The sequence below is a fragment of the Schistocerca americana genome, chromosome 1, assembly GCF_021461395.2.
Source record: "Schistocerca americana isolate TAMUIC-IGC-003095 chromosome 1, iqSchAmer2.1, whole genome shotgun sequence".
Taxonomy (NCBI): Eukaryota; Metazoa; Arthropoda; class Insecta; order Orthoptera; family Acrididae; genus Schistocerca; species Schistocerca americana.
This window is the reverse complement of record NC_060119.1, coordinates 613,449,444-613,460,851: the sequence shown is the minus strand read 5'-3', so window position 1 is coordinate 613,460,851 and position 11,408 is coordinate 613,449,444. Positions and strand designations below refer to the sequence as shown.

At 39.6% G+C, this 11,408-nt stretch overlaps 1 protein-coding gene across 2 annotated transcripts in view; it reads left to right on the top strand.

Annotated features, from left to right (window-relative positions):
• Nucleotides 1-5,435: 5,435 nt before the first annotated feature.
• The window catches only part of LOC124607317 (FAD synthase-like), a 111,368-nt gene continuing 105,395 nt past the window's right edge, over nt 5,436-11,408 (top strand). For both annotated transcript variants that reach the window (XM_047139628.1, XM_047139620.1), the window contains exons 1-2: nt 5,436-5,611; nt 8,739-8,833. In XM_047139628.1, the coding sequence (XP_046995584.1) occupies nt 5,485-5,611; nt 8,739-8,833 (222 nt within the window). In that variant the 5' untranslated portion in view covers nt 5,436-5,484. The remainder of the gene's footprint in view (nt 5,612-8,738; nt 8,834-11,408) is intronic.

The following is an 11,408-nucleotide window of genomic DNA, read 5'->3' as shown; positions in this document are numbered from 1 at the left end:
CTGTAGATGTTGTAGCTCCTTTGTAAAGCTGTCTCTATCAGAAATAACATGAGCCCAGTGCACCAACCTTCTAAGGACGTAAAAATTTTGTGAAGAGTGATGGCAGGTCGACTCTCGGAGATAAAGGTTCGTATGTGTGGGCTTGCAGTAGACAGAATGCCCTAATGACCCATCCAGTTTCCCAGTAACCAAGACTGAGTTCAGATGTTGCAAGAAGCATGACAGTTCTTCTTCATCATGGGACCACACTACAAAATGTCATCTACATATCGTCAGAAGAGCTACCATACTTTTTTTATGGAAGATTTTGAGTGAAGGGCATTTGATTCAGCAAAACTGAAACAGAGAGTCTTCTGGTGACTTTTAGATGACACTTTTGTAGAGTGTGGCTCCATGGCGAAGAAGAAGTGTCAAGCTTTTTGCAACATCTGAACTCACTCCATAAGAACAACCAGTTTACAATGGAAATAGAGAAGGATGATTGCTTACTGTTTTTGGATGTGGTGTTGAAGCCAGGTTACATTTGGGAGGGAAGAGGGTGGGAGACGTAGACAGTAACAAACTGTAACTGCATTCGCCACCCCCCGCCCCCCACCCCCCATCGTCTCACACCTGAACAGAATCCTGGATCTGTTACTGGTAAGAGATGTTCTTGGTAAAAATGTGAAGAAAACTGTTTACATAACTTTACTGAAGAAACATTATAGACTAAAATCCTCTGACTCCACAAATTTGTGAACATCATAGAACCCACAACCCAACAGATGTCAAGATCGCCAAATTTGTTCTTTTTTTTATAATTTGTTTCCTTCATTTCTATTTCTAATTGTGTGCTGAAGTATTATACCTGTGCCATCTTTTTCTGTTGTGCAGGTTTAAGATTCCTCAGCTGTTGTGCTACTGAGTCTCCAAAACATGAAAATTCATCCACAGTTCTTGCATGAAGTTTTCCTAAATTTGTAAACTGCTTCTTTTCTGTTTTCCTACTCATCTGATTTTTTACAGTGAAGTGACCATACCTTCAAATAATCTTTCTCTTTATTAGTAATTATCTGTAAATGTCAGTGCACTTTCTTTGGAATCAACAGACATCATTCCACATTAATCGCCTTAATAATCCATAACGAAGTTCTCAACGAAATGCAGGTGCACCTAGCTGCCTGTTGTCTGCTTAACAGTGCAAGAGATTCCCACAAAACTCAGGAAACATTGAACTACTGTGGCACACGCCATACGCATCAACAAATCTGCATACATACTGTGCTGTAGGAGCGCATATGAAAAACTGAAAAGGAGAAATGCATTATAATAGTTTTTGCTTGTTCAAGATGTAGAGTATTCAAATGAAAAAAAAAGTCGACTTGAAAGGAAGAAGCGTTAAGACAGATTCAAGAACGTCTACACAGTTTGTGACACACTGCAGTTGCAATGTAGTTGTGTGTGTGAATCCTTGGTTTTAGTGATGCACCATTAGAGACGCAGCATTTGTCATACCACAAAAAGTTCAATTTGGTTTCACTCTGTTGCTCCACTTTCCTACCACCACTGTTCCCTGGCGGCTGCATTAAAAAAAAGAGCATTCTGTCGCAGTTATCGGGGAGTAACTGCTGCTGTACACCATTGGATTTGAGTGTGTTTTCATTTTATCACTGAAAAAGCCAAAGCAGTTGTCGGCAGATACACTTTCGTAACTTCTGGAACAACAGGAACCTTTGATTAATTTTCTGTGTGTGTGTGTGTGTGTGTGTGTGTGTGTGTGTGTGTGTGTGTGTGTGTGTGTACGCAATATTTACTAGCCAAAGATGTATCCCATAATCTTGACAGGTATTCGGGACGCTTGAATAAATAAACGTAATACGTAACCAAAAAAGTGAGTTATATAAACTTTTTAATTTGTGAGACCAAGCCCTGTAGAAATTGTGGATTACTATACATTCGGGAAATAGCCCCCGAGTGTGATCTGGCAGCTGTTAAACTAAAATTAGTCATTCAAAATGCTTACATCAATGAATACAACAAGAATCTAAAATCTTGGAAGAGTGGCGAATTTCCTGATGATATTTAAATTCCAGGTGTTGGTTACTTTGCCACAGAAGACAGAGTTTGTGTCTTCAAGTATTATTTATTTTGTAAATGCGTTTTTGGTTCTTGATTTATCCCTGCGCGAAAAATATGTTCGATTCCAGCAGTAAGAGTGAGCCTTCCTTGTATTTAACTCTTGTCTCAGCTCTAATGCCATAACCTGCACTATAACATTGATACCTGATACTTCAACTGACGCTACATTGTCTTATTTGAACAGTGGTCATGGTGTCGCTATAGAAACGCCACAAGTCGTGGCCTCACATCAGTTACACGTGTGAACCAGGCTTTACATGTTGTTGTTGTGGTCTTCAGTCCTGAGACTGGTTTGATGCAGTTCTCCATGCTACTCTATCTGGCAGCTGTTAAACTAAAATTAGTCATTCAAAATGCTTACATCAATGAATACAACAAGAATCTAAAATCTTGGAAGAGTGGCGAATTTCCTGATGATATTTAAATTCCAGGTGTTGGTTACTTTGCCACAGAAGACAGAGTTTGTGTCTTCAAGTATTATTTATTTTGTAAATGCGTTTTTGGTTCTTGATTTATCCCTGCGCGAAAAATATGTTCGATTCCAGCAGTAAGAGTGAGCCTTCCTTGTATTTAACTCTTGTCTCAGCTCTAATGCCATAACCTGCACTATAACATTGATACCTGATACTTCAACTGACGCTACATTGTCTTATTTGAACAGTGGTCACGGTGTCGCTATAGAAACGCCACAAGTTGTGGCCTCACATCAGTTACACGTGTGAACCAGGCTTTACATGTTGTTGTTGTGGTCTTCAGTCCTGAGACTGGTTTGATGCAGTTCTCCATGCTACTCTATCCTGTGCAAGCTTCTTCATCTCCCAGTACCTACTGCAACCTACATCCTTCTGAATCTGCTTAGTGTATTCATCTCTTGGTCTCCCTCTACGATTTTTATCCTCCACACTGCCCTCCAATACTAAATTGGTGATCCCTTATTGCCTCAGAACATGTCCTACCAACCGAACCCTTCTTCTAGTCAAGTTGTGCCACAGACTTCTCTTTACCCCAATCCTATTCAATACTTCCTCATTAGTTATGTGATCTATCCATCTAATCTTCAGCATTCTTCCATAGCACCACATTTCAAAAGCTTCTATTCTGTTCATGTCTAAACTATTTATCGTCCATGTTTCACTTCCATACATGGCTACACTCCATACAAATACTTTCAGAAATGACTTACTGACATTTAAATCTATATTCGATGTTAACAAATTTCTCTTCTTCAGAAACCCTTTCCTTGCCATTGCCAGTCTACATTTTATATCCTCTCTACTTCGACCATCATCAGTTATTTTGTTCCCCAAATAGCAAAACTCCTTTACTACTTTAAGTGTCTCATTTCCTAATACAATTCCCTCAGTATCACCCAACTCAATTCGACTACATTCCATTATTCTCGTTTTGCTTTTGTTGATGTTCATCTTATATCCTTCTTTCAAGACACTATCCATTCCGTTCAACTGCTCTTCTAAGTCCTTTGCTGCCTCTGACAGAATTACAATGTCATAGGCGAACCTCAAAGTTTTTATTTCTTCTCCATGGATTTTAATACCTACTCCGAATTTTTCTTTTGTTTCCTTCACTGCTTGCTCAATATACAGATTGAATAACATCGGGGAGAGACTACAACCCTGTCTCACTCCCTTCCCAACCACTGCCTCCCTTTCATGTCCCTCGACTCTTATAACTGCCATCTGGTTTCTGTACAAATTGTAAATAGCCTTTCGCTACCTTTATTTTACCCCTCCCACCTTCAGAATTTGGAAGAGAGTATTCCAGTCAACATTGTCAAAAGCTTTCTCTATGTCTACAAATGCTAGAAAAGTAGGTTTGCCCTTCCTTAATCTAGCTTCTAAGATAAGTCGTAGGGTCAGTATTGCCTCACGTGTTCCAACATTTCTACGGAATCCAAACCGATCTTCCCCGAGGTCGGCTTCTACCAGTTTTTCCATTCGTCTGTAAAGAATTCGCGTTAATATTTTGCAGCTGTGACTTATTAAACTGATAGTTCGGTAATTTTCACATCTGTCAACACCTGCTTTCTTTGGGATTGGAATTATTATATTCTTCTTGAAGTCTGCGGGTATTTCGCCTGTTTCATACATCTTGCTCACCAGATGGTAGAGTTTTGTCAGGACTGGCTCTCCCAAGGCCGTCAGTAGTTCCAATAGAATGTTGTCTGCTCCAGGGGCCTTGTTCCGACTCAGGTCTTTCAGTGTTCTGTCAAACTCTTCACGCAGTATCATATCTCCCATTTCATCTTCATCTACATCCTCTTCCATTTCCATAATATTGTCCTTGTATAGACCCTCTATATACTCCTTCCACCTTTCTGCTTTCCCTTCTTTGCTTAGAACTGGGTTTCCATCTGAGCTCTTGATTTTCATGCAAGTGGTTCTATTATCTCCAACGGTCTCTTTAATTTTCCTGTAGGCAGTATCTATCTTACCCCTAGTGAGGTAAGCCTCTACATCCTTACATTTGTCCTCTAGCCATGCCTGCTTAGCCATTTTGCACTTCCTGTCCATCTCATTTTTGAGACATTTGTATTCCTTTTCGACTGCTTCATTTACTGCATTTTTATATTTTCTCCATTCATCAATTAAATTCAGTATTTCTTCTGTTACCCAAGGGTTTCTACTAGCCCTCGTCTTTTTACCAATTTGATCCTCTGCTGCCTTCATTATTTCATCCCTCAAAGCTACCCATTCTTCTTATACTGTATTTCTTTCCCCCATTCCTGTCAGTTGTGCCCTTATGCTCTCCCTGAAACTCTGTACAACCTCTGGTTTAGTCAGTTTATCCAGATCCCATCTCCTTAAATTCCCACTTTTTTGCAGTTTCTTCAGTTTTAATCTGCAGGTCATAACCAATAGATTGTGGTCAGAGTCCACATCTGCCCCTGGAAATGTCTTACAATTTAAAACCTGGTTCCTAAATCTCTGTCTAACCATTATATAATCTATCTGAAACAGAAAACTACTATTATTTTAGAAATGAGGAAATGATTCATAGAAATAACTACACATAAAGTACAGTCAGTTTATAACATTTGAGCTACAATAACAGGAGTTTATTTTCTCATTGCAGAAACAAGAAAGATGTGGTAATGTATTTTTTAAAATTAAATATTACTCATATATTCCGCATAGAAGTAATTAATAGTCATTATAATCGTAAAAGAAATAAACTTTCAAGTACTTTCAGAAATGATTACCAGTCGACAGTTATGAACGTTTGCGCCAGTTTTCGTAGTGTTAAGCAATGTGACTATACGATGCAGCGATGTTAACTTTCTTTGATGCTAATGAACTTCCGCAGTACTGATGTTTTGACAACAAATGTAGCAGACGACTGTTGTGAATGGCAAGATCTTTATTATACCTGGAAAACATGAAGCGAAGTTTAAGTCTGAAGCATGTAATATATAGTTGTAGAAACCTTTGTTCTAAAAAGATCAAGGAAATGAAACCAACGGCAGGGATTGTGAGTAAGTTTTATATTTTGTTGTGAGGTGTAACTCTTAACTTGCGCGTAAGGATTAGGAGATAGATTTTAATATATATGAAGAATCCTGCGTGCAGCTTGATGAAGAAAACAGATCGATTGTTTTCCAATTACACAGAAAAAAATCGAGGCGCCGTTATCAAAGATGCAGCACAAAAAATGATCTATTATGTGAAAAGTGGATGGCAAGACTATTTGCCGCAGACAGCTGTGGCAGAGCGGTTCTAGGCGCTTCAGTTCGGAACCGCGCCGCTGCAACGGTCACAGCTTCGAATCCTGCCTCGGACATGGATGTGTGTGATGTCCTGAGGTTAGTTAGGTTTAGGTAGTTCTAAGTTTAGGGGCTGATGACCTCAGATGTTAAGTCCAATAGTGCTCAGAGCCTTTTGAACCATTTTGAAGACTATTTGGCAAAGGACAAAAGGACTGCAATCAGCACCAGCCATGGCTTGTTATGTGTTCAGACAGATTTCCCAAAGGTTATCCTATCCAAAATGTGGCAAAAGAGAATTTTGAAGACACGTCATAATTAATGCAGATGTTTTTGGCGGCCAAAATGTGCAAAGAAAATTAGTCTCTTGTGTGTGTGTGTGTGTGTGTGTGTGTGTGTGGTGTTGTTGTTGTTGTTGTTGTTGATGATGATGATGATGAAGGCCAGTGGCCAAAATCTTTGATTGTGAAAGTCTTTTTGTTGTGCCTATCTGTGACTCAGCATCTCTGCTGTATGGTGAATTAAAACTTTCCTTCTCATCATGTTATAAAGAAAGGAAGAAATGGTTTCACAATGTGAATCCTTTGAAACAGTAAAAACAAATCTAAAAGTGATTTTTATTACTAGCCCCCAGCAACAGAACTATAGGAAAGAATTCTCATTGATTGTGGTGGGCAATTTTGAAAAGCATCCTGGTTCATATGTGTGAATGCATTCTCATAGTTCCTATATGAGATATATTTGACATGGTGTTAGCAACTTCAGACACCCAATAAAGGCACTTAAAAAAATCATTGCCATTGAAGGATTCCCCAAGTCCATAGTTTCTGATAATGATACACAATTTGTATCAAAGGAATTCAATGATTTCTGTGGAAGGAATGGCATAGAACACGTGAAGACTACAGCTTCATTTCACCCTGAAGCAAAAAGATTTGTAAGAAATTCCAAGGAAGCCATGAAAAAGCCCAACTGAGGAGGAGAGAAGAAGAAAGATGAAGCAGCAGTTTTAAAGCTCAAGAAGGAAATTATCAAGAAAACTAAATTGGTGCACTTTGGCACAACTGAAACTGTTGTAATAGTCACTGGTGCATCTTCGTAGTCAGAGCAGTATTGTCTCATAAGTATTCAGATGGACCAGAAAAGCCCATCACCTTTGCTTCCAAAGATTTAAATGAACTTCAGATAAAGACAGATGCTATCTGTTATTAATGGGGTCAAGAAATTTCATCAATAATTGCAGGAAAGAAGATTTGGATTGATCACAGCTGGCCAGGGTGGCCGAGTGGTTCTAGGGGCTACAGACTGGAACCGCGCGACCGCTGCGGTTGCAGGTTTGAGTCCTGCCTCGGGCATGGATGTGTGTGATGTCCTTAGGTTAGTTAGGTTTAAGTAGTTCTAAGTTCTAGGGGACTGATGACCTTCGATGTTAAGTCCCATAGTGCTCAGAGCCATTTGAACCATTTGATTGATCATAAGCATCTGGTTTCAATATTCCATCCAAGCAAACAGCTGCCAGTAAAGTCAGTTCAGAGACTACAAAGATGGACAATCACATTGATGAGATATATCTGTGAAATTGGATACAGATTCACAGAAGTACCTTGCAATGCCAATGCTTTATCAAGACTGCCCTATGGTTTGAATGAAAAATTCTGCGTGTCAGAACAACCATGATTTCAACTTTATGTAAAAATTAGTAAGCAGAGTGATTCATTTCCAATTTACCAGAGAAAAATTTGAGAAGCCAAGAGCAAAGATGCATCAGTAAAAATGATTTTGCATTATGTGGGAACTGAATGATGAGATATTTGCCAAAAAACAAACAGTTCTTGCAGCCACCTTTTAACAAACAGATTGCTGCCAGCACCAGCTATGGTTTGTTACCTATACAGACAAATTTCACAAGGGTTATCACATCTAAAATGTGCGAAAGTAAAATTTTGAAGACTCTTATGATGGCCACTGTTGGAATGAAATAAGTGACTGCTAACCTAATAACATATTATAGCTGAAAACAGAGGGACCAAAAATGGTCTATCAAAAGCAGATGCAATAAATTACATAGATAGGCAATGAATTCTCTACCAGAACACATCAGTTTTGCCAACTCATCTGTTAGAGAAATCACAAAGATCTTAAATCACCAAAAAGTAGTAACACTTCTGGCCATGATAATATCCGCAAATGTTTTTTCCTGGCTTGATTTCTCCACCCTTGAGATGTTTTCAATGAGTCAGTGTGTATCTCCTGAAATACTGAAGTATGCAGATGGAAGTATAAAATATACAAAAGTGGAGATTACGGATTTCTTTTTGTAGAACAGTCTCTATCCTTTCCTTGTTATCAAACATTTTTGAAAATGTAGCTTACAACAAAAAACTGAACCATCTGTTGTGAGAATAATCTCTTAACAACAGCTCAGTTTGGCTTTTGTAAAAGGCTTCAGTACCAATTAGACAATGTTTGATCTCGTGAACTCAGTTCTAGTACAAATACACAATAAAAGTTATGCTATTGGTGTTTTCTGTGACCTTTCCAAGATCTTTAATTTTGTGGAACATAGGGAAACGAAAATGGTATAGCATTTATAATTTCCAGAAATCATTTCAATACATAACTGGAAGAATTCGTACTTCAAATGTCAACTGTCCATTGCTACTGTACATATTTTACATAGGTTAAGTAACTGCTATTTAAACACCTACTTACACCACGTTGTTAAGCCAATAAACTCTGTTAACTGGTTCAGATTGTGTGAAGGATTTGCATATGCTACACTTTTCCATATTTACAAAAACATCATATAATTGTTTTTCTTTCTCCCAGCATAACAATAATATCATCCCTTTAGAAAATGTGAGAATTTCATCCCAGACATGAAAAAACTTTTTTACAGTAATTGGAGATGAAGTCTTGAAGGGCCAAACATTGGATACAAATTCACATTTTATAGCAAAAAAGCTGTTTGATATTGGAGTAAAGGTGAAAAAGGTAAGATTTCTTTGTAACACATAATTCTTTTTATTGAAATATCTGTGTTTTAGGTAAAGAGAAATATGTAGCTACAGGTAATAGAATTTTTGGTTAATAGTTAGCACAAGGTTGCACCTTTGTAAAACATGAAATTTCTCCGATCCAATTAACCGTAGATAAATCTCATACACATTCTAAAACAGTGTATGTGTTTTTAGTTTCGTAGATTTTTCACTTTGTGTCAGTTCTCCATTTCCATGCAACTGAAATGATTCTTGATTCATAATAATGTGTGAATCTTTGAAGCTGTCAATTCCTGATATAAATTGAATTTCAATGCAGAAATTTATTTGACCATCTCTGTCCTTTCTAACAAAGATTCTCATGTGGCTGTAGTTTGGACTAAGGTGTGGAAAGATCTCCACCTGAAATGTTGGATGTGGTGACAGTCTGATCAGTAGTGCAGTCCAGTGTCAACATTGGCGCCATATTCAATACTCTTTTCATTAAGAAAGGTGAAACTGATGGGTAAATTCAGAAAAGCGGTGTTTGCTAATAGACAAATCTCTGGGGAGTATTTTGGTACATAGATCTGATATCAGTAACTTGTAAGAATGCTGATGTTTGTGGCACGGACCTTAAAGGGCTGTGGTGGAGAAACTTCTCTGTTGCCAAATTGTCTTCTGTGGAGAATCCGAGCTCTTAAAAATGTCTGCTTTGGTGAACCTCCAGGTGCTATACTAGTAAGCTTCTCTGGATACAAAATTACCACTGCAAATTATCCATCTATTCTTGTGTATTGCAGAATACATGATGCTTTTTCATACTTATTAACACCATGTTTACTTCTTCATAGATGAAAGTGTGGCAGCTCACGTTAGTACTGCAGGCCCCATAAATATTTTGACAATTTTTCTTTGTACTAGGATGTGACTACACTGTCCATTCACGTTAATATGACTGCCAGTCGAAAGCCTGAACGTACACCTTTTGCAGCGTAGACAGCTAAAAGATGTATTGGAAGAGAGTTATGGAGGTTTTAGAAGGTACTGACAGCGATGTGAAATAATTTCTACTTTGTTGCATTGTTTCTCAGTTGAGGATCCCTGGTGCTTACAGCCCGACCGAGATGCTCCCACAGATTCTATGTGGTGTATTTGGTGACCAGGGAATACAGTGAAATCCCCCCACCCTGCAGATCCGTGTTTTAGAATAGGCCCAAGGTATTCCTGCCTGTTATTAGAGGCGACTAAAAGGAGTCTCCCACTTTTCAGCCCTATAAGTTCAGATCCCATTTTATGGTTTGACCTCCTACTTCACAAATTCTACAGAAGTGCAGGCCGTTTGGGGAAGAATGCCTTACGTGGTGCACCAGTTATCCATAGTGCCATTACCGGTAGATTCGATCTCCTGCACCTTTTCTTGTCATGGCTTTGCATGTCCACCTGTAATTCAATTATTTGGGCGAGGACACCTTCTGGGACATGTCATTTATTCCATTGTCTCCTCTCCTCTTTCACCCTCATGACAATATCAGATTTCTCTGCACCCAGTATTCAGCATGGTAGCCAGTCCCTTGTGGTGGATCTGTCATGTACCTGTTTGTCAGTAGCCCCCTCACATCACAGGGATTGCTCTGCTGATACCTGAGCTGTAAACTCCCCCTGTATGCCAAGGAGTAGATGCACCCATCTTCCTGGGGCATCAGGAGTCCTGGAAATGGCCGTCGTGCCAGGTGACCTTTGCTGTGGCTGGGTTGTGCCTGTGGGGAGAGCCCCTGATCGGACTGGGTGGACAAGGAAGCAGACTAACTTATCTTTTGCTATGGACCGAATGGCCCCAGCAGTCTCTAAGGAAGGAAAGGTTGAGTTCAATGCTTATAGGTATACCCTAAATCGTTCCTCTCCATATGGATACGAAGCCTCTGTTTTTTGTTGAGCACCTGGAGGATAAGTTTGTGGAAGTGACAGTGCTGTCCAAAATGCGCAATGGGTCAGTTTTGATTCAGATGGCATCCCCAACCACCCCTGAGCATTATTCGCCAGTGACAAGCTGGGTGGGATTCTTGTTTCGGTCGCTCCCCATAAAAACCTAAACATGGTCCAGGGAATTATTTTTCATTGCGACTTCTGTTGCAGTCTAGTAACGAGCTATGTGCCAATTTAGAATGGCAGGGTGTTCATTTCGTCTGGCGCGTTTACAAGGTACCCAGAGACAATAGGGTTGCTACCAATGCCTTTATCTTGGCCGTTGAGGGTGCTTCGTTACCTGAAAAGGTCAAAGTGATGGTGTGCCACTGTGACATCAAACCTTATGTCCCTCTCCCTATGCGATGCTTTAAGTGCTGGGAGTTCAGGCACACGTCCTCTCGGTGCAATTCCAGTGCCACATGTAGAGATTGCGGACGTTCGCTGCATCCAAATACTCTATGTTCGCCTCCTCCCACCTGTGTCAACTGTGGAGAACACCACTCGCCCTGCTCACTGGACTGTCTGGTACTCCAAAAGGAGTGGAAAATTATGGAGTACAAGACCCTGGACAGGCTGTCTTACCATGAGGCTAAACTCAAATATGAAAGGCTAAACCATGTTCA